This window comes from Colletes latitarsis, chromosome 14 (assembly GCF_051014445.1).
Source record: "Colletes latitarsis isolate SP2378_abdomen chromosome 14, iyColLati1, whole genome shotgun sequence".
In the NCBI taxonomy this organism is placed as follows: domain Eukaryota; kingdom Metazoa; phylum Arthropoda; class Insecta; order Hymenoptera; family Colletidae; genus Colletes; species Colletes latitarsis.
Window position 1 is genome coordinate 25,915,511 of NC_135147.1, and position 24,180 is coordinate 25,939,690.

Consider the following 24,180-nt stretch of genomic DNA (forward strand, 5'->3'; position numbering starts at 1 on the left):
TCCGTACGATCGCATCGGAACGAATTTAATCGCGGGAAAAGTTTCTCCCGGGAAGCGTCGGGAACGTTGCCATTTTTTTATTACTTTTGCTTTTTTTTAAACTGTAAAATTTTCGCGAAGCATCGTTTGGTAAACGGCCACGCGAGAGTAGCGTTTTCTTACGCTAACGACGGAGTTTTCCCCGAGGAAAGATGGTCTGAAACTTGACGCGTACAAAGCGTTGTATCTGAAAATCACAGAAGAGGAAAGTGGTTGGTGGCTGGTAGACCGATGGATCTCCTCGAGGCGATTAAAGTTTTAATTAATCGGGAGCACGAGCAACAAGATATTTTTTTTTTTATTAATTTTACTTTCCTTCCTCCTTTATCCATCGAGCTCTTGCCCCGACAGCTTTGCAGAATCAGCTTGACCCTAATAACGTCGCGTTACCCAAACGATAATTGCTCGCGAACTTCTAACGCAACGCGTTGCTTTCGTTTATTCGAGAGAAAGAAAGAAAAAAAACGGTATCGCGTTTAGAAAATTTCCTCCTCCGCGATAAGCGTTGGCGCGTAAAATCGATGGGACGGCAATCTTTCCGTGAGAATCGGATTAAAGCGGCGCAAAAGGAATGGTAAACGGTGGCTATTATCGAGTGACGAACTTTCACAAACGAACAGATTCCTTAATATCCACGCGAACAGAGGTTCTCCGTCACTTTGACCGGATTTCCATTCCCCTCTAAAAACGTAGTCGTCTATCGATAATCGATCGCTGGTCCGACGAGTTTGACGCTCGTAGAATCGAATCGGCCGTCGAGTGTTGAAGCAGCGTCGCTGACTCGAAGGTATACTCGTTAACGACGTCGACGTTGGGTTCGATAATCCGCAGTCAATTAGCACGATAACCGATTCCCGTGCTTCCCTCGAGCCACTGCTCCTCTTGGCGCATCCACGTTGCTCGATTTTCAGTCCTACGAACGCGAAATCCTCGCCATCCTATACCCGACGCCTACACCGCCCCTACGACGACCTCCTGAATCCTGCTGAATACAACATCGCTGTTTACACCCCAGGCTAATTCGTCCAACGTATACGACCGACCGGTAACTGTATTGGATGGATGCTACCCGCGATAAGGGCCCGACGTACCCTCTCTACCACCGTTACGACCATCAACCGATCCATCCCCCATCCCCCGCGAATATCTTGCCACGATTAGACCCGGAACCAACATCGTTAACCTTATGCTCGTCGCGAACATTTGGATTAGAGGTCCCGTGGCTGTTCCGGCTATTTAACCAGCTCTCTTTTCCATCCAGTAGTTACAACGAGGATTACATCTGCTGTAGAATAGGAAACAAGCTAGAGATTTGTTATTTTACGAATCGTTGAGCTTCTTTACCCATTTCGAAACCGTGTGACAAAGTGTTTGTGACATCAAATACTCCTATCAAATTAGGCGCGCCTTAGAGCAGCGTTCTCGCTCCTCCGTTATTCTCCATTTATATAAATGACCTGTCTTCCACTCTATTATACCGAATGCGCGCGCTTATGGTCCACAAACCTACCGAGCACCTTTATTATAATAATTTGAACGAAGCTAGTCGAGGAATTAGAAATTATGCGGATCCGGAAACGGGCTTTGCGAAATCTTAAACGTTAACGAAACCGAGGCTCTCGTCATTGGTTCCTTAATCATGGTGATTCTACGTGAAAAGGTGCATCGAGAATGTAGAATAGAGTTTATCGTACGATGTCTGCGCGACCAAACTCGACTGGACTGGCGCGTCTGACCATACATCGATGTTTCTACTTACGCGAATGTCCAAGTCGTTCTGCGTTGCTCGCGCGCCCGTGGAATTTTCAAAGTCGATTTTCTCGAAAACAGCCCCTATATATTCACGTTTCCAGCCCCGAATGAAAAGCACAGATCGCCGTACTAGCCACGCAAACAGTTTTCGTATCGCGAAGTTTGATAACTGCCTAGGATAACGTTAACGATGATACCGGTTAAAGTTGTCCTTAATGTAAGGGACCGTAGTTCCCAGCCATCAGCAAGATATCCAGCCAAAATCGAGGCGACGAGTCTGTTAGATCCGTGCACGCCTAACGGAGAGGGAGTCGACGGATACTATCGAGCGAATAAATATATCTACCTGTCCATTAGAACTTAATACAGCTTTGAAAGAAAAGTTTTAAACAGAGGAGAGTATCTATCGTAACTTTGTCACGAGGAACTGCAGTTCGTACTCGATAAAGGGAGCGTAAGTTGCGGTAGTATCGGATCATGCCAGACGCAATGAATTCCGATAACAGGTTTCCGAAAGAGAGGAAAAAAAAAAAAGCGACCGCCGGAGTTTCTTTCCAACTTGATCCCTAAAACGAACCACGACTCTTAAGGCGGAATAAAAACGAAGCGGTCGGAATACGAAATAGCGACGGGGTCGGCGATGGAAAGGAAAGGAAATCAATAAAAGAAAGATAAAGGGAAGGTAGCGTGCGGCGCTTTCGATTTCAAACTGAATAATACAACCGGGACGCCCCGCGATCTTTGACATTTTGTCGAACACAACTTCTCTGTTGGGAACGGCTGGCTCCTTCGATCCTACGTCAATTATATCGATTCCATTCTGTTTGTTCTCTATAACCAATCTCCGGAATGTAAGCTTCTTTTATTTTTTTTTATTTCTTTCCTTCTCTTTGGCTCGAGGCGACGGTTACTAAAAAGGATAGAGTGGATCGAGGCAGCCCGAGCAGCTGGAAAGGAAACGGGGGAGGGAAAAACAGACGAGTCGGTAACAAAGCAAAGACAAACTCGTCGATTTTCTTGCAAATGAGGAATCGGAGAGCCAGATCCAATATCGCGACCGACGATTTTCATTTAAATGCTCAGCGTTTCTAGCGCCGCGAATTGAAAATTACCACGAGACCTTCGCAAAGAGGCGGACTAAATCGAAGCGAATCTTGCAGATACTTGAAAAAAATATTAGAACAGGAAAGGCTAAGTCGATAGGATCCGTATTTGTGTTCATGCTCAGTTAAGAGCGTTTCCTCGAATTGAGCTTTTTAACTCGACGATCGAAAACACGATTAATATTCATGGGGAATATTGAGCTTTAGTAAACGCTCGAATTAAAAGGGCTATGAATAGACTTCCGGTAGGTAGAGTGTAAACCCTGCGGGTACTCTCCGGAGTCTTTTAAGCCCTGTTGAGGTTTTTTAAGGTTCTCGATGCGATAGAGGGTTTCAGAAATTCTGAAGAAATTCTGACGCCACGTTGGACGTCGTAAAAATATATTACGACGATAATGTTCGCTAAATTGTTTCTTTTTATACTCGTGAGCATAAAAAATACTCTGCCTTCGAATAAGAATCCTTCTTTAAAGGAGGATTCGTGCTCCAGTGTCTGCAATAACAATTTTGATCGCGTTTCAACTCGGTCGCAAAGTTTGACAACTTTTCGTTAATATCGTATTTTATACGTGAAAGTTTCATAAAATTTTAATGGCCAGATTATATGGGGCCGCGTTCGTGCGGGATCAATTTCCTGCGCGAGCGGTTAATGGGAAAGCGACACCATGAAAATTTCGATAGGAAAGCGATCGTGTTTCGAGACACAGGAAACTGCGAGACCGAAAGTGGCCTTCGATCTTCGTTGTTCCGTGAACTGGTCAGTTGGTAAACAACGAACGAGCCAGGAACGTTCGAACAGCAGCCGTCTCTTTGGCGTACGGCCAACGGATCCGTCGACGGATTCGACGTTTCTCCGTCGTCGCGCGAACGTACAATTTCGCATGTTTCCATTTTTTTTTTCTGTTATTTTTTTAATACACGGAAAAATAAAAATTGGCGACCAGTGGAACGGGGGAGATTTATCGACGGGTCGGGCGCAATTATTTCGACCTTTGTCAAACGGGGCGGATTCGTAAATCACGAACGATTAAAGCGACAATCGGGCTTCGTTGATGTTTGAAAAAGCACGCGCCATTGTCTATAAAAAACGTTCTAAAATTAAGCTACGCCAATACGTGCCGCGTATAGTTTCGATCCGTATCGTAAACCCGAACGCAAACAGTGAACCCGTGTACGCGACGCGCTTTAGCGGAGCGCCCGGCGCGGATTTCGGATCCGTTGTAAAATCAACGCTCGCGTCGCGTGTGCTCGAATCGAAGTCGCGTAACACGGTTAAAAGGTGAGCACACGGCAACAATGGTCGTATGCGATTGTTTGCCAATTACTCGGTCGTCAGTCTCGTTCTCCGTTTCACGAGAAATACCGATCCAAAGCACACCAACGTTGCACCGCACGCCGGCCTGGACAATGATCACGCGCCTCCATTGTCTCTATTATTTCGTTACCCTTTAATGCACTTTAAAGGTGCCCAAAGCTATCGTTTCCCACGGGCTTATAATCCCCCAAGAGGGACACTTTCCATTCGCGTCGATCAATATCGATTCGACGGTTTTTATCGATCCCAGCTGGGAGACGCTCGAGATCGCTTGGACGATACCCAAAATCTGACGTCGGGTATCTCCGACATTCATGGCCAGAGTTTCGAGTTTAAGGGGATCCTCTATTCGAAATGAAAAATGGATCGCTCTTGTATTAAAACTTTCAAAATAATTTCAAGCGAACGAAGAGAAAGCTTAATAAAACATCGATATTGGCGATCTTCGACTAACTTTGATACATTATCAGAATTATCGCGGATCACGTTCTAACCCATCCAATTTACGGTTGCGTTCTTGCTACCCTCTGTCTGTGTCTCTTGGCTATGATGTGGTGGTTCTAACTAAATCGTGGTTATGCGATGGTATTTCCGATGCGGTACCGGAGCTCCGTGATTTAGCCGTCTATCGACGCGATAGAAACAGCGAAACCAGCAAATTCCTTAGAGGCGAAGGTGTTTTAATCGCCGCTCGGAATCCTAATTTTAACCGCTTAATACGCTAATACTGTCGAACAACGTTTTGTCGAGGCACGCTTTGACTACGAAAATATCTCATCCGATTACGTTCTAGCATTCTGTGTGCTTCTCGACGAAAGGTAAAACATTTCGTACACGTTTCTATCTTTCCGTTCCGATACGTCGAACGAATAAATAAGCAAAAATAAATATAAAATTTAATTCGAGATTCTCCGTGATCCATTCTTCTCTCCCCTTGTCGGAGGGGCGGCTTATTAAATTCTGGACTCGCCTTTATCCGCTTTCGAACGATGTTTCGGAGGCCGAAAATGTATCGCGCGACTCTGTAAAAGTTGGACAGGGGCATCGCCGAACTCGCGACACTGTTTTCGAATGAATAAAGCATCGTTCCATTCGGAGACAGACGTAACACGAAGCAGGAACCCTTGGCTTTGCGAACGGTCAAAAGTCCACCCTTCGAAAGCTCGATTTTTCACATCCGTACCACAAAACTCGTCTACAATCGCTCTTTGTGCCAATTCATATCTTTAATAACAGAATTAATGAAATGGAAGCACTGCAGAGGGTCGTCTCAACCCCTAAATATAATAATTCCTATCTTCGAGTATTTCTTATATTTTTGCTTATTTATTTACTCCATCTAAGTCAGAGTTTCTTTAACTCTACGACGGTTAAGAACCTAATTTGCTTTCGATTTCTTCGAACAAAGGGTTCTCCGTTTCACTGGGTGGATCTAGGCGATCGAGAGAGTAACGATCTTGGTCAGCAAGGCTCTTCGTTCGCGGTTTGGCTCTTTGTCGAAATACCGAGATCCGATTCAGCGTTCCCCGGAGCTACATTTTCCCCGGTCCAGCCATCTTTCAAAACTTTCGTTTCCCCCCCCCCCCCCCGTCCGCTCCATTTTCCTATCCCACGGAATAAAAGCTCGTAATGTATGCAAGCCAGCTGCACCGAAACCTTTGCGACCCGTTTTTCTCCGAGCCGGCATTCCGTCTCGGCGACCGGACATAAAGAACCAGAAAGATATTCTGCTTGGTCTATTCTTTTTGGCCAGCCGCGTTTCCGAGTGGAAGGCATCCGTTAAATACGGAATTTCGCGAACCTTCGAAATGATTCTTCGTGGATACATGCCTCCCGCTCTTCCTTTCCTTTGCCACTCAAATTTCTTCCGCCTGAAAGCCTCTCTTGCTCTCGTCATTTTCCGCGAAAAGCATTACGATACCACCGAGTCTCACCGTTCAAAAATCGACGAAATATTAGCGTTCCAATTAACGCCAGTGAACGCGATATTCGGGGCTATTTCGAGGAAAAATTTTAATGGGAGATTCTAGAGGCCAAAATAAGACGAAAATCAAGGATACTAATTTGTTGATTGAGGCTTTGTTAAAAAGTTATAGAAACATTTCCGGCTACACAGTATATTTTCGGTAAAGAATTTTTTTCTCGAAAATGCGTAGGATTTCGGGGGTATGTCTATCGACCAAAAATGATTGTAATTGACCCCCACAATCGAAAATAATTTTTTTAGAAAGAATCGAAATTTTTTTTTTCACTAAAAAATTTAGGCACCTACCCCCTGTCGATTTTTCTTAAAAATTTCTTTTTCATTTTTAGTAATTTTATTTGACGCCCTACAGAAAAGTTGTCTAATACTATTTTGTAGGTACCCATGAACTCTACTTCAGAAAAAAGTTTCATTGAAATATATTCACAATTGTAGGAGTTATGGCTGTTTGAAAATTGGACCATTTTTATGGGGTTTTTCTCATTTTGCGGGGTCAAGGACCAACTTTTCGAATATTTTCAGAATTTCTATATATTCTCCAGCAAAATACGCGTAGTTTGCTTTTTTGAACATCAAAATCGTCCAATCCGGTCAAAAGTTATGACGTTTTAAAGATTCGCATAAAATTTTTGGGCAACGTTTTTGGCCTCACATCAGATTTTTGGTAAGGAATTTTTTTCTCGAAAGTGCGTAGGATTTCGGGGGTATGTCTATCGACCAAAAATGATTGTAATTGACCCCCACAACCGAAAATAATTTTTTCAGAACGATTTGAAATTTTTTTTTTTCGACGAAATTTCAGGGGAATGAATCAGACATTGATCGGACATTGTATTTTCCGTAAGGAATTTTTTTCTCGTAAATGCGTAGGATTTCAAGGATATGTGTATTGGCAAAAAATGATTATAATTGACCCTTGCAACCAAAAATAATTTTTTCAGAACGATTAGAAATTTTTTAATTTAATTTTTTAATAACTTTGTAACGAAGTCTCAGTGGAAAACCTAACCCAGGGATGGCCAAAGACCCTGTATGGAAAATTCGCGAAGGTCGAAATAAATAAATATCTCTAAATATTCTGTATCTCGATCACAGTCTTAAAGAGCGCACGAACGTTCAATGGCATTAATATTTAATCGAGTTAAAACGGAATCAAGTCGGTGGTAAATTACTTTCGATTCATGATATTTGCATAGAGGTAAAAGCGAAGCGGAAAGGTAGTCGAGTAACCAAAATTTACGGAACAAATCGTCGGAGGGAGGTCGCTTCAAAATTCTGGTCCGAGTTCAGCGATGCGGTAATTATACTCATCAACAAAAGTGTCACAAGCAGCACTCGGTTTATTATATGACCGCTTGACGGCTCCGCCCGCCATTATTGTTTTCTGAAGAATTTAATTTAAATTCCGCGCCGTGAAAAGTCACCCGTGCGCGATATAAAATTGTTTTATCTAATAGTTCTTCTTGATCTAGCTTAATTAGTTTCCGTTGTACTGACGCGCAACGAGAAGAACTTTATAATTAATTTGCTTTCGCGTCGCTGCTTTAAATGGAAGACCCTCGTTTTAAGGCGCTATCCTGAACCGATACACGCGGACCGCTCAAACGATACATTTTATTAACTGCAAGCCGGGAACAAAGACTCGAAACAAATACTCTATTCGTTGTCTTCAACGACATTAAAGACGGTGAAACGTTCGACTCGCGTCCTGTCTCAATTAAAAACAACTTAATTGCATTTACTCTTTGAAATAAAAATCGAAATCCAAATTTATTCAGTGTCGCGATAGAATGAAATATAAACAAATGGAAGAATATACGACCGCCGCGTTAATAGTTGAAAAACAAACTTTTCCCGGATGTCTCTCCCCTCATTCTTCATCGAAAACTTTCTCGGCTTGCCTCTCCAACTTTAGATTTTACTTCTTCGTCGCGCATTGGTCCACATCCCTTAATTTACAGATCCTTCTACCATCAATAATCATTATGTCAACTCCATTCTACCTGACTTCATAGACGCAGAAGTAATTAAAAAGCATTCTACCATTCTGAACCTACCCGTTATAATTCTGAACCCGTCGTGCTTCGCGACTGATATCCTTCAAGCTTTTAAAACAACCAAGTCGACTTCGTTCCAACTTTTTTCCCCCTGAATTGTTCAATCTTATCTCGACCCTCTGCTTTGCATTCACGGTTAAAAAAATATATATATAACGTATCTAAAAATGAATCCCGAAGATCGTTGAATTTCGAACGACCGAAATGGGAAGGACGATTTCAAAAATCGCGCTTTTATTCACCCTTTCCTTTCGAAATTCGATGCAACCGGCTTTAAAAATTTCTCAAAAGGTCCGTTGCTGTTCCAAGGGCTTTTGGCGGAGCATCGATACCGCGTATCTTTTATTCAAACGTTCGATAGCGTACCGCGTGTACGCGACTCACGTAAACTTTCGCGTATTGTGTCGCTGGATTTTACAAAGGCACTCGACGTTCTCAATCATAACTTGCTACCGGGCGAAGCACGAGTAGCCGAGGTGTAAATGATACTGCTCTAAATTGGTTTCGCACATATTTTACATCTCGCGCGCAACAAGTTACTATACTAATCCATTCCAAACGCTTTCTGTGAAGTGCTCTGTCTACTGTGCTATTTCACAGGGTTCCGTACTTGCTGGGTCCACTGTTATTCAACGTATATACGTGGATATCCAGCTATCTATATCTATATTGACGTCGCTTAAAGCAGCGTCTCTCAAACTTTGTCTTCCAGCGGTCCACCATTACGCTCTGCCTCTACAAAGATCGAAGATACGAATTTCATCGAATAGCCGGTGCCTGTGCTTTCCCCATCTTTTTCTTTTCGCGACTGATCTTTCAACGAGTATTTAAGAAGTATTAAATACCGCAGAGAACATTTTCCAAGTTTGCGAACCCTCGTATTCGATCCCACGCACACTGTCTTTCCAATATTTGAAGATGAATCTCTCCAAGATTCACGAATGGTTGGTTTCTCACGGTCTGCACTCGAATCCTCTCAAATCTTCCCACCCCATCGCGTGTTTCCCTATACTCGCGCGATCTGTGACTTCCCCTCTCTCTAAAAGGAACCCCAAACCCCCGGTTCGAGCTCGATCCATTTTAAAAACACTTTGTATCTCGCGGTACTATCAAACTCCAAAGCAGTGGGTTCCTAGTTTCAAATATCGTCTCTGCGTGGAGTTAATTCACCCAGCAACGGGCGAATCGGATTTCGTGCGCGTTGTTTGGACCCCAGTGCCTAACCAACAGTGTCTCGTCTCGAGTGCAACGCGCACAAAATTCATGCAACTCGGTTTTCTCTGGCAAAATAGGACACCGTCACCCACACACTTTTCATTGAATCTGGCTGGCTCCACGCGGCACAAAGGTGGATCTTACACATCCGTTATGTCGTGCATGAAGTGCTCCACTCCGACAGACACCCTTATCTACGCAACATAATACGCTTCAACCCAAAATTTCGTGCCGTCGGGCTCTTTCAGTGCGCGAGCCAAATCCCCCACCCTTTACATCTTGACTTTCTTGCTACGCCAAATTCTCTGGTCCAGACTCGCGTTACTCGGGTCTTACAATCTCTTATCTCGATCGTGTTCCCTCACCTTTCTCTACTTTCTTTCCTTTGATCACGCGCCTAAAACACTTCCTACAAAATCCCTTTATCCCAGCCTGGCTTTTAATTACATGCGTCCGTTTCTGTTATTAATAACAGAGTGGACTACAGGTTTCTTAAGTCGCGAAAAATAATTTTCGCGACTAGATAGGAAATTGGCTTGTCTTGTTTGGCTGGTCTTCTTAAACCGTACGAAATAAATCCAACGATAGTTTCTATTTTTTATCGAGACGAATGAATACGAGCAAGACTGCAATAGCGACGGTGAAGTTACGGTCCGTTTGCCGGAGGTTTCAATGGCGTTTCGTTTTTTGAGGGCGTCGAACCCGTCTTTAACCGAGCGTGAAGTCGGCGTCGCGACGCGTCCTGACGTCTAAACATTTCTCGTCCGATTTTTCAATGTTCCGTGCACGAAATGTCGGCCACGTGGCTGGCTGTGGACGAGAACTTACGCCCCGTGGTAGACGGTTCCTCCGTGGTTCCGGCGACCGGAACGAATTTCTGCATTTCCACGTAACAGTTTGCGAAAGCACGTACTTGCATAAAGTCGTTGTAACGCGAACGTAAATGCAATACGTGTTTCCGTGGTAAAATGCACGGTGCCTCGACACGTTCCGCGGGCGACGAGCGCCGAAGCGACATCGACTTAAATGAATTTCATCGACAAACTCCGCGGCGGCGTCATCATTTTCTCGCGCAAACTCGTTTTGCTCGGGAGAATATCCCCGGGGTCGTCGGCGCGTGAAAATACTACGACCCTTCGAACCGCGACGCGCCAAGTACAACGAAAAACGCCGATAAACAACCGAACGACAAATGCTCGCCGCGGCGAACGATTTACGAGTCGGCCGCGCTGTTAATTTTGCGCGGCGTGCTCGCGCGATTAATACCGGGACTAATTACGCGGCGGGGCGTTGCAAGGGAAGCGAAAAAATCGAACGCGGAAGGATTATTCATGAGCCCATCGCAGGAAACGGGGGAAGAAGCTGCCCACCCCCCGATAAAAATCTGCATTATTGCCGGAAGTGTTCGAACGACGGAATAACGAAGTCGCCTGAACCGCGCTCGAGTGGCCACTTTGCCTCGACCGACGACCGATTCGCTTTATCCCCGGCCATGGTTCGCTCCTAGAGCAACCTTTGTTCCGAAATTTCTATAAGCCGTCCGCGTCGCGGGCATAAATACGCGCGCGTAACGTCCACCCGGCGCGTCCCCCTGTTCATTTACACTGCCGCGAATATTTTCAGTGGCGCGCAGAGCCGATTAAATCTTTGGTCACGGAACGAGCACCGTGTTTTCTTGCCGCGCGTATATCACGGTTTAAAAAATAATTTATTTCGCGCACGATTTTTCGCTGTCAGTTTAACGCCAACGGAGATTAAACGAGCCGCTTGAGTGCGCGCTATTTCCAGCCGAGCGTTAAAATGTGTTTCATAGAGGCCGCGCGGAGCGTAACGTTAACCGTCTCGAATACGCTAAAAGGATGAATACGCAACAACGATAAATTATTTCCACCCTATTAACGTAATCGTCTACAGTTCGCGGCGGTAATGGATGGCGGATGGGGGTGTGGTTTCTCTTTTTTTCGGGGAGAACGTATCCATAACTGCGTCATAATTCTTAATTCCGAAGGTGCTCGAAACGGTGCCCGATGAAAAGCTTTTGAACGAGACGTCGATACGTTTACCCCTCTCAGGAAACCACCGAGAATTAATTACATATTTCGCGCGGTCGGGAACTTTTCTCTCATTCGACGGTGCATTTTTCAAACGTAACTTTTCATACTATTTTTCCGGCCCTTTCCCGACGAACATTTCTCGAGCCGCGGACAATTTTCAACGAACTGTCGATCTGTTGCAGTACCTATGGAGTCGATACAAGGGGTGGCAGGACAGAGGGCGAATTTTCCCTGTAATATACAACCCCATGAGCCGAACGACGCCGTCTCTATGGTGTTGTGGTTCAAAGAGGACAGCGGCGAACCGCTCTACAGGTAAGCCAGAACATTGTTATTTACGCAATAATTCTTTCGTTCGCGGAAAATAGTACCGGCTAAGCGTTCGAGAAAGAAGATTCGATCTCGGAAGAAACGAGTCGTATCAGACATTTTGATCGGCTTTAAGAGGCTGTGGAAACCTGAATCCTTTCGTTTATTATCCAAAGCGCGGTGGCTACGATCTAAATTCCTTCTCGATTAGCGCCGGAACATTCCTCGTAAAGAAAAGTATTTAGGGTTCTGGTTCTGTTTAATCACGGTTCCGTCTCCTTCCTAGCTCGAGGCGCCCTTTCTCATCGCAATACTTAGCCAGTTCAAATATTAGTGTACTCCAGGAGTGACGAGTGCAGGGTCGAATACTTTCCGCCCTTCAGAAAGTTTGGCTATCAAACAACGGGGACGCGGTGACCTAGAACGACAAACTTTCCACGTTGAATTCAGATTACGTAATTCGCAATATCGCGGACATCTCATTTCGCTCGGGGAAAATGATATTTAAAAGGCTGTTCTACCGGCGAACGGAGGACGGTGCTTTAAGCGTGAAAGCTTTTAGGGTTTCCCACATTTTCCGCGACTACGCGGACTCTCGATCGCGGATTTGCAAGCTATCCGACAAACGCGAGTCCGAAACGATCCCGCGGGCAAAACTGGGATTTCGTTGAACCGCAAATCGCCTCTGCGTTCTCTGTTCTTTATACATTGGCTGGTTCTGTCGACGACCGATTCGATCCTCGTACATATCGCTTTTATGGATCCCATAAAACCAGGATCAGGATCCAAAAGAACCGCCGTATCTCTTCGGGAACGCGTACTAACGCTAGTCGTACTTCTTACATCCACGCACTCGATCCAAATCATTGTTTCTGCGACCCTTTAACGGGACGGTTTTACCACGAACATCTTCTAAAACGGTTTTATAATCTTCCTACACGATGAAGAAGGGTGACTTTTATAATTAATCGCTGGTAGTTCCTTGGTGAAAAATTCTGTCGTCCAAAGTAGCTATTGTGCGTCTTCGAGAAGTTGTCGACAGTGCTTCAACGCCAACTGTACTCATTAACACTTTAATCGCCACGTCACCCGCGTAAAAGTGACAGAACTTTTCACCGTAGAATCGAAACAAGGGAAATTTTAATGCACGCAGTTTACGAATGTCTAAAACCAAAGTTTCCGTCTTTTCAACGCGACAAACGCCACTATCTAACCAGGATTACGCGCGAGGTGGGCGGATACGACGACCTCGAGACGGAACAAATCCTAAGCCAATGGTAAACAATTCCGAGTAGCAGGAAATCTCGAACGGCGGCCATTAGGAGCGACCGCGGTGCAGACCTATCCGGTTTCCGGCATTATCGTGTCTCGTAAAAAGCCTTATTTCACGCGGATGGAAATGCATAAAGCAGGCAGAAACTGGGCTTCGTACCTCTCGCGCACCAACGATAAAAACTTTCGAAACGTCTTGCTCGCGGAGGCGCCAGTGATATTCAGAGTCGCGGCAGTAGAATTCAATATTAATATTTAATCTCTGCCGCGGATGCCAACGGGGGGCAGAGAATTTGAGCAGGAAAAATACAGAGGGGGGAATAAATTTGATCTCGCGACGCTTCCCCCGGAGTCGGGCTAAAATTCATACGAATTCGCAAGCTACGCGGCGGCGTCGCGAATATCTTACGGTCGGTGTATTCGCAGGACATACCGCGGACTATCGAGCTTCCGGTCGTTTCTTCCTTTCGAGACTCGACGAGTCAATAACGTGGCTCGCCTTCTCGAATGGGTAGCGCACGAGCTCCAACATGGCTGACGATCAATCCCCTTATTAGTCATGCATTGGTACAGCTGCGTATACATGCATAAACGAAGTTATGCATTACGTACACGATTACGATCCGTGCGACAAATACATACGATCTTTAATTAACACGGACGAACGTGGCTAGCGAGACCGTAGTCCGGATCGTTCGGAGATTCCCAGAAGAAAAACGTAAATATTATGGCTGTTTTCCAGTTTCAGTTCTTCGAAAGACTCCCGAACCCGTGTTTTTGTCTCCCGTACCGAAAGTAATAATAACAAGGAGGCGTGCTCGTGGCCGTAGCCGCGAGGATTTTCGAGATTTTCGCGAACATGGAGGAATGAGTTATTTTCCAGGCAACGTCCTCGCTTGCCTCCTGACAAAACGGACAACGCCGCGCTTATTAAACGCGTGCCAGGATTAAAAAGAAACTGCTTGCGTATTCAGGAATGCGGCCGGGTCCTCCTTTCTGGCCCCACAGTCTGCCTCTATCCTCGTAAAATATACCGCGGCAATCTGGCAAGTGTTAATTGCTTCTCAGGAGTTGCGAGCCCCCGGAAGAAGCCGCGCGGTCGAACAACAAAGACCAAAGTAAAAAAGAAAACGTTGATAGACATTTTTTTATTTTTAATTATCTCGTGGCTCCTCTTTGGCTACCTACGTAGAATCTAATCTATAATTCCAATGTTATTTTATATCGATAAATGTCGCGGAAGCCTTTGATAAGCTTAATAGCACGAATAATAACTTCCGAGTATCGATTTATTCCCAGGAATATTCGTTGAATGATATAAATTCGCAACGGCAAGAATATTGAGGATTATCTTCGATTCTTCGAACCAGAACATTTCCCGCGGAGCTTAAATGGAATTTGTTGAATATTTTTAGAAAATGTTCTGGACGAATTCGTCGCCGTAGGGAAACTATTCGACGCGCAAGATGGACAAACGTCCTCGATGCTTTCGTTCCACGTACAAAGATTCCGTTCCGAACACTCGTCGAGGCACAATCGTTCCCATCCACTCGTTCGGAGTGTCCTCGATACTACATTTGCTAAGCAAACAATTTGGCTGCGCTTTTCGAAGAAGAAATATGTCGAGAACATGCGAACGAATTTGTGAATCGCTGCACGCGGCATTCAAGAACCGTCATGTGCGTATGAAAGGCGAAGAGATTGCGCGGACGTATAATACGCTCCCGGTCTTTTTCGACGGGACACTCTCGTGGCTGTCGCGGCGTTAACTTGGCAATGTTTTGTTACCGCCGCGACAGGATGCATAGACAACGCTGTTACCATAAACTCCATGAATACTGAACAGCATTTTTATGATTGATGCGGACCGTGCGTGAATGTAGTCCACCGGCAATGAATTGCGTGCAGCGGGACGAGTGGAGATGCTAACCAGCAACGTATAACGTTTTTGGTGCACGGCGAATATGTATCGCGGTATGATGCAATGGCCGCCGCGAACAAAGAGCTTTTACGCAGTACGCGTGCTACGCGTAAGTAAATAAAGGACTTTTGTCCGCGCAATGAGAAATGTTCTGGTTAAATTTCGTGGCCCCCTCGCGATCATAAAGGTATTGTTTCGGCGTTCGTGCCATGGAGCTCGTGGAACACGAACACGAACACGAACACGCTGTATTTCATATCTGGAGAATCGATAACAATTTAAAAATATCTACGAGGGAAAGAATTTAATATAAATCACTTACCACTTGCTCCTTCACGCCCTGAATCGAAGGTCCTGAGGGTCCCACGAGGAGGTGAGGCGAGTGGATTTAGTCGAAATTCTTCGTCACCAGGCTACGACCAAAGAAGCAGCCTAAATACAGGGGATCATCAACTAGATCGGAGTTTTCGACCCCAGGAAGTCCTACTCCAGCCTCGTGCCCCGTATCTGTAAACATAGTCGTAACGTCCAATGCTAAATAAGTGTGATTCTGGGATGAAATGGACTCGAGAAGCATTATTAGCCGGACAAGTAATAACAGAGAACCGAATCTGGCCCGTGGACCGTAGTTTGGTCGGATATAGACGACGAGCACGAGGAATCCTCGTCGAAGATCAAACGTCATAGCCAGTGTAATCGTACACTCGCTGTCAGACGCATCGACTAACGAGAGTGCGCCACTTGGCATTTCCGCTTAACCGTCCAGGATCATTGACGCGAACACAAACGCATCTCCCGGGTGCAACCCTTAAACCCCTTAAATGCGCACGCCGTGATATTACGGTGCAATATCGCTATTAATCCCTCCCACGGTTTCCCTTTCTAGACCGCCTCGACGATCGCTCGAGCAACTTCGCTGACGTCTTCCTCCTTTTCAGCAACGTTTCACCACAGACGAGGTATACGAGTAGACCAATGTATTTTTTCGACACATTTTTATGAGGCTCTACAGCCCCATTACCACTACGTTACCAACAGATTTAGAAATGAACACAAGAGGAAGGGAGACAGAAGATGAAATTACAGAAATAGGTTAGAATTACGCACCTTGGTCGGGAAACGCCGATACGTCTTGACACGTCTTGCTACGTTAATCGTCAGAATACAAATGGCGGCCCGTCGGCAATGTTCGTGAATTAGGTGGCGGGGTGAGGGAAGACCCGATGTCTCGCGAAGCTTGTATTACGAACCCGAAGGATGCCTCAGGTAGAAACCACGGATTCAAAACAAATGAACAAAGACAACTTTAACTAGTCAAAGAATCGCGAATAATTCGTACTCCTCAACTCATATGCATTTACACACAAGTAGTCTGTTTACCTATCACACTGATTCAGCGAGTTTCTCAACTGACCGTCATTCATGAGAAGAGGACGCTAAAATCACCTCTCAATTTTTAGGTCGGTATGACAGTAAATTTGGGCCACGAAAGTTCGTAAGGTGTAAGGTTTACATGTCTGTGGTTTCACGTTGCGCCTCTTCTCTTTTCTGCAAACCCGCGCCGCGGCATTTCCTCCACTTTCGTGTTTCCTTTTCTCCTCTTTTCCGTTCGTCTGCGCGGAACTTTCTGCTGACCGGACCATTTTTGCAGAACGTCGTACCCTCGCCGTTCTAATCCGATTGAATCTTCGTCCCGACGAGGAGGTCTGCTCGAAACTCGACTGTTCCGTTTATACGAGACGGTCGTTTCGATTTTTTAACCGTCCCCCTTGTCCCGACGAAAGCTTGGAACTTAATAATTAGGGACCATAGCGAGTACATCGTTACGATCGTGTAATCGACCGTGCACGTGTACGAGCGAGACACCACGAAACGGAGCAAAGATCATCAAACTCACATACAAACTTTAATTGCTTCTCGCGATGAATCGCTGGATTGTGCGGTAAACTTGGCTAGCACCGACGTGCACCTGCGAACTGTTTCCGGCTCCTTCCGTCCGAAGGAACCACCGATCGCGCTGACGTCAGACACCCACCCACTATCGCCTTACTCCGTTCAACCGCACGTCCCTTAACCCGACTTCCAAACTTCCAGGGACCATTGTTTCTAAACCGATTACTGACACGCGTTCTTACAACAGTTATTCATTTTATCGCGAATTAACCCCCTCGACGTCCCTAAACGGCCAACTTAAATGTCCCTGCAAAGAAGTTGCAGCGTCCACCGTACGTGAGTTTATGAAAAATGTCTGATTTGTTGCCTGCAAACCGTTGGAACGCAGAAGTCTTGGACAGCTGCAGTTCGCGTATCGTTTTACAGACTGGCTTCCAGAACTCCTAGGATAAGACTTCACGGAGTGAAAGCTGAACTGGAGCTCTCCTAACCCTGACACGCCGCTGTCCGAACGAGTGGTCGATCAATCGCACGCTGACTTTAATCGTGGCAAACTTAAAGGATCAAAGTAACGCGTTCGGAGAATCGACCGGAACGAAATCCTCCATTTTCGGATTAACCTAATATCCGAGCACTTATATTCCCCTGCTGGTTCGGATACAGAGTGCTCCGCCGCGCTATATTGCCGCTGTGTTTTCAACCATCGACCTAAAAAAAGTGAGCGTTAAGCGGCTAGAGACTTGGCTAGGGCTGGAAAGTATCAGCCAACTTTCTCTGGGAACAGTCCAGAGTAGCGCACTCAATGGCAACTGACACAACATCATGAGCCTCATATACACCGAGTAAAAGGGATTTAATTTATGGGCCAATTTCCTCGAAAGTTAGAGTCTCTTGTGCAACTTCCGCAGAGTCTGGCGTGCAGGACAGGACGCATTAGAGCTCAAGATCTAACAAACTGAACAAAATTTTGAAAGTGTCCCCTTGGCCCGCGTGACGCTCGATTAAACGACGCCACACGTCCGTGGAAACGTTCTCGATCGAGAAGTTAATTGACCCGTTTTCGCGCTGGCATTGTGGTCGAGACTTACGTGTGCGACGTTACGCGGTCCACGGCAGCTCGGACGCGCGTTTCAACGGCTCGAATTATCGCGCCATTGTCCTCGCTCTGTTACACAACACCGTAACGGACTTCTCGTACGCGGAACAGTACGGACGAACCGACAAACCGTGCTACCATCCGTTATTGCAGCCTATTGTTACGTGTCGCTTGTTCCGCGATTAACTCTTATCGTGCCAGGTTCGACGGAATTTCATCAAACGTCCCCCAACGATCCGGAATCATTTTTTCTCCCACGGACGAATCTGTAAATTTCTTTGTCTGAAAAGCTCGAATGCATCATCGAGTCGTGCGCCAATAGCGGAGAATCGATTATTCTTAGCCGTCATCCGGATTACCGTGGTCGCTGCGGTCGTTCGAAACTTGCAACGATTAAATTAGCGTCGACACAATCGACGTTTCGATCAATCCGAGTATTTAGACGGTGCAAACAAAAATTGATTCGCTTTTATTAATTCGGTATAATTCGATATTATTTGAATGAGTTTAGTGATTGAATTTCGGTGCGGTGCATTTAGGTTAGCGCAAGTTTCCTTTGCGGTATCTGTTGGAGTTTATAAACAGACCGAGATCCCAACTAAGATAATGTAAACTGAACACGTATTACCCACCAAAGCAAATACAGTCGATCTTGGAGCTCCGTGATTTCGACAAACTTCGAGGAAATAGTTGAGAAAACTATTCCGTAACGTTTTATATACTTGGTCGAAGAGAATTTTCTCAATTTAAAATGTGTATCAACTTGCGATGTTTATGAAATAAAACTACACGCTTCTCCTAGTGCGAAATATAAAAACGAAACATGACATGGCTTGAAACGATAGAGCCAGTTAACGCCGCGATATTGGTAACAACGTTTAGGTAACTCTATTGTGTTGGCAACAATGTTCAGGCTGACCCTATTGTGCTGGCAGCATTGGGGTAACTATTGGTTCATTTGTTCGTTACCGGAGCTTATTGTCGGTTGAAACTTGACAATATTAAATAAACCAATATAGGAAGAGGAACAACGCTCGACGAATCCGAAAAAGGACAATTTACCAAAATGGAATATTAATGTAAAATTACATCAAAATCGGACCAACGATATTTGAGTAATCAACGCGTGGAAAACGCATCCAAAGACTTATTCTGTACAGTATTTTAAGATAACTTTATCATTGGGTATTTCACCTTCAATCAGCGAACCTTGGCGCATAATACGATCCCTCCTTAGACGTTGAAGCGTTGTTCTTTTATAATTTTGCTTGCCTTTTAGCAATTCTAGGCTCCTTTGTAGACTCTTGAGCTTTGAGCTCGGCAGTCGCAATCCGAGCGCTAATTCTTTGGCCAACGACTCGGCTCTCGAGGTCTAATGACAAAGCCAACAGCATCCATTATTCGTAAAACTGATCTATCGTGCTCGTTAAAAATGCAAACTGCGATACGTTAGACGTTGTAATTTGGACCTAAGCTGGCGTAATCTCTTAACGAGCGTGTAAGAGACCCAGAAAAGTGGTCGACAACGTCCATTGTCGTTTGATTTTAATGGCACGACCGCTTGATATCGTAAAACAGAGTATCTGGACGCGTTCGTTATTAACAAATTGCTGCGACATAAACCCAGAACTCGAGCAGAAGCAGCGATCTCAACGGATGCGCTAACTCCCTCGGGATTCAGGGTTCCTGCGCCACTCCGCACCAGTTGCCTGCCACACGCGCATAACAGGGTGGGCGGGAGTTCGCAATTCCGAAAGACTACCCTACGATGATCAAATCAGGCACTGATTCGTCAACCATGTCACCACCTCTTTGACGCAAGTTTACCTCCAAGAACCACGCGTACTCCCATTTCCTGCGAATTACCCTCAAACTTCGTTCCCGAGGAAACGAACACGTAGACTCGGATCTAAGATTCAACGAAAATATCAGAGCTTAACGACCTATTCACCGAGCCTTTTTCAATCCCCCTAAACGCTAAAACAAGTTACTTATTTATCGGTTATAAATTCACTTAGTGAATGCCAATGACGTTTCTGCGTTTCGTGAAAAACGAAACTATAAAGCATATTATAAAATGCGTGTACCGCTCGTCGAATTTTATGGGGGTAAACCATCCAGACAAACGTTGCGTCGCCCCATAAATAATTTATAATTGACTGGAAAATTCCCAGGGAAAATATGCGTTGTTGAACACGCCAAAAAGTAAGTCTGCATGTTATGACATTTTCGTAAAATACTGCTGTTATAAAATAAACACCCTCTCCACTTACGCACGCTTCGTTACCATTCTCTGCCGCGGCTCTTCGTACATTTTCATCCAAATATGTACGTTAAAAGAGCCAACAGTAGTGAAAAATTAGTTATGCATCGTTTCGTGACGCATTATGGAGGCAAAGCAACTCCATAAATATTTAAGCCATCATAGAGATGTTCGTATTAGAGTGGACTACTTTTATGATTCTCGGGAATTACATGTTGCACCTTGAACCGATGAGAAATTTCTACTACTTTAATTACGAAACTAATTATTATTTAAAAATGTATACGAATCATTGCTAATAACATTTTATCGCTGCGTTACATTTAAAATGAATTTTGTCAGTGCTGGCAGCCGTCTGGTCGAACAATTTCTGCGGTGTTGTAATTTTATCTTGACATATAATACTGGCAGGTATTTTCGCTTGACCCGTAAAAGCGCATGACTGATCTCGTATCGTTTCGACGCAGCGCTAACTGCAATTAATTTTCATGTTAATTTACAAACTAATTATACAGTGTCACCATTTTTTAAATTTAATATGTAAAAGACACAACCGGAACTGCAGTCTCAAGATTTAAAAATTTGCAAACTAAATTTTTAGCAGGCATTAAAAACTGTCACTTTTCTAAAACACAAAAATTAAATCTAAATAATTGTTTAATGAAACTGTACGTGAATTTCGTATCGATTTAATATTTTTATGGCAGTTTAGGTATGTATGAAACAGTGAAAAACTAATATTTCATCAGTCTGGGTCTCCTTGAACATATTTTGGTAAAAGTAAATGAAAATCTGTACCGGAGAATGTTGGCTCAGCGTGCAGAGAAGACGGAGGAGTGCTTACCTCCCTGGAAGTGGTATTTAAAAAAAATGATAAAACACGTAAACCTACTTTGGTTCTGCTTAGCAATATGTATTTTTTTCCACGAATTTTCAGATTAACTATGAATTATTTATGAGGCGACGAAACGTATACATGGATGGTCTATCTCCATGATATTCGACGAAACAAACGACCGAGTTTTTTTTCGTGACAGTGCGTTTTTTAAAGTTCGTTAAGTCTACGACCCTGCAAAACCATACGATCGTAACACCGAATAGTTAACGATATTCATACCACGCATCATAACAATCGATTGTTTAGCTTTCTTATATTATATCAGACTAGTTTAACGTTCCTCGAGTTTTCAGAACAGGTAACAAATTGTTTTTAATTGTTACACTACAAGTGCTGGACAATATGGATCGGTGCGGTCGCTTGTTTGGTGGCCACGGCCCACCGATATTAGTGAGCTCTGGCCACCGCATATGTCCGAACCTACATTTTCAAAATTGCAGGCATGCAATTGTCTCGGTTAGTATAGTTGGTACATGACCAAATTTCCACGCAGTCTTGGACTATTAATCCTGCAGAAATGACCGAGCTAGCCACGCAATAAGTTCATTATTCAGTTTCTTTGTAAAACGATCTAGCTTCCTCCTGAGTAATTCCAAGGTTTTTAATTTCGAACAGCTAGTTACCCTCCTACTTCCTACTCTCTTAACATTATCGTGTTTGAAACGTTAAAATAAGTAATAAATAATGAATTCTAGTTGTTCCCGCAGACTTTGCCTAGTTTGATTTCTTTTAGAATATCGGTTTAATTTACTACACGATTATGAATTTATCCAATAAATTTGGACCACAGTCAGACCGAAAACTCCAGTAACCAGCCATGGTCTGACCATATACGTTACTCGACTACTGCGTTCCAACTAATTCAAATGGTAAAAGAAGGTGGACATAGATTCGGTCCCAGGAACGATCTAATATTCGCGCCATTTGCTCGAAGATCGTTACCAATTCCTAACCATAATTCCAGCTACGGTTCGCCTTTTGATACGTACCTGGCGAACGTACGATCCACGTAACGATAGACCAAAGACATTCGACTAAATGTAACGGAATTGTAACCGCACCGCGTTAAGTCGGACTACGTAGTTATCCGCGCGCCACAATTGGTCAGCGAGTTCCATGGAAACGGTGGAGATTTAATGATAGCTCCAACGGACGTTGCGTCGACGATCATCCCGTAGCTATTGATAGATAAATGGTGACCAATCACAGATCATTGACCTCATTTACATTTGCAAGCACCGATATTGGCGCAGCTTTTATCTCCGGTTCGCGTGCACCCTTGATTCCAACACGCCAGATAAACGATGTCGATGTATGTTTGATGTCCATATCGATAAATCATCTCTCTTAACGCGTGCGGTGACAGCTGCTAATTCACGGCACGTTAATAAACCGTTAAACGCGTATTCGATTTTACGCGATAAATATGACCGATAACGGTCCGTCGATTCGACGCGATACGTTCACCGTCGATCGATACAAATTTCCTCCGCGTGATTAATAACAAAATCTGTCGAAACGCTGACATCGAGTTGTCAAAATCGTCGATCGCGCGAGCATATCCTTATCCGAGGTACGACGTGTGCAATCTCAGAAAATGATTCTCATTCGCCAGGTACTTTAACACACGTTCGGAGTCGATATAAATGGCTGGCACGAATTCAAACGCGTTTACCCCCTTGATCCGACAATTTACGCGAACCGCCGCCAAAGGTGGCCACGGAATCGGAAAACGAAATTATCGTTATCGCAAACACGAACGCGAACAGGTAACGCAATTTGATATTTTTAAAACATGCAGTCGAGCGTAAAGTGGCTGGCCTCGTTTTCGTGCGTCTTATTTTCGAAAGCCGGGTCGTACCATAATGCCCTTTTCTATTTTGATTTCCCCCGGGTTGTCGTCGTTTGTCTTCGACAGCGATCGGAGCTCGCCACGGTAACTCGGACCCGACGCTTTGAACGAGCGAACATCTATTTTTCCTCGACGACGAAAAGAGCTTTACGATTTTTATTTTACTTCGCTTTCCCCCGCGATACGGTTTTCCGTTTGAGGCGCTGGAAACCCCCGTCGGGGGACTGGAAAACGCGCGCAGTTATGGCCTAATTCCCCTCCCCCCCATCAAAGAGAAAATCGAGAGACAGATATTTCGCGTAAATTAATTTCCTGTCTCCACGGTCGATAAGTGACGAGACGGTCGCGTGTTTGCGCGTGCAATCGCCGAGAAAAGTTTCACTCCGTCGAGATAGATTTTTACCCTCGTAGCTCGTTTCTTTCGCGCAGTTAATTAATTAGCGTATGACGGTGCCTCCTTTCCCATCCTTCGCGGAACCCGTGCCGCGGCGATCCCGGCTCTCTTCCTCCCTCGTTCGCGCTCTGCCCACTCATGTTTTGCCGAGTAGAAACTCGTCTCTTGGTAACTCATTAATTTGACGCTACTTTCCAGCGAGAGATTCATTCGAGGTCTCGCGCCTCTCCGAGACTTAAGCGACAGACGCGATATATTGCGCGTCCCAAAAATCAGACGACCTTTTTGACGACTTCAAAATAACCTGGTCGACTACCGCCTCCATCTTGACCCTCTCGTTCCCGCTGCAGCCACGCGGCTGCCTATTTAAAATTATTCGATAAAGTGGTACGTTTCGCGATGCGCAGGATCGTGTCGATGAAATAACAAAGAATCCTGAACTGTTCAAGATCATCGTTAAAGTACGAAGCGTAATGTCGCGAGCACCCAAGGAAATTTTTATTTCTGCTGGGCGATGCTGAATGATCGTGCATGGAGCAGAACGTCGATCAGAGGGGAATACAAGGAAGAACGGAGAGTGGGAGGGTTGGCAATTGCTGTTCGTCGTGTTCGTTCGAAAGGAAAGAAGGGACGAGGAAAAACGAACAACGAAACGCGAGTCGACACTGTGGACAGCGAAGCCTTTTATCTGCTCACGCTTTATTTGCATCCGCGCAAACACGGAGGAACGCTGCCGGACGTGAACTCTCGAGTGACTACGGTG

The 24,180-nt window shown here is 44.9% G+C and overlaps 1 protein-coding gene across 1 annotated transcript in view; it reads left to right on the plus strand.

Annotated features, from left to right (window-relative positions):
- The window catches only part of LOC143349785 (nephrin), a 135,353-nt gene that overhangs the window by 13,758 nt on the left and 97,415 nt on the right, over positions 1-24,180 (plus strand). The window contains exon 3 of the mRNA XM_076781312.1: positions 11,702-11,834. Within this exon, the coding sequence (XP_076637427.1) occupies positions 11,702-11,834 (133 nt within the window). The remainder of the gene's footprint in view (positions 1-11,701; positions 11,835-24,180) is intronic.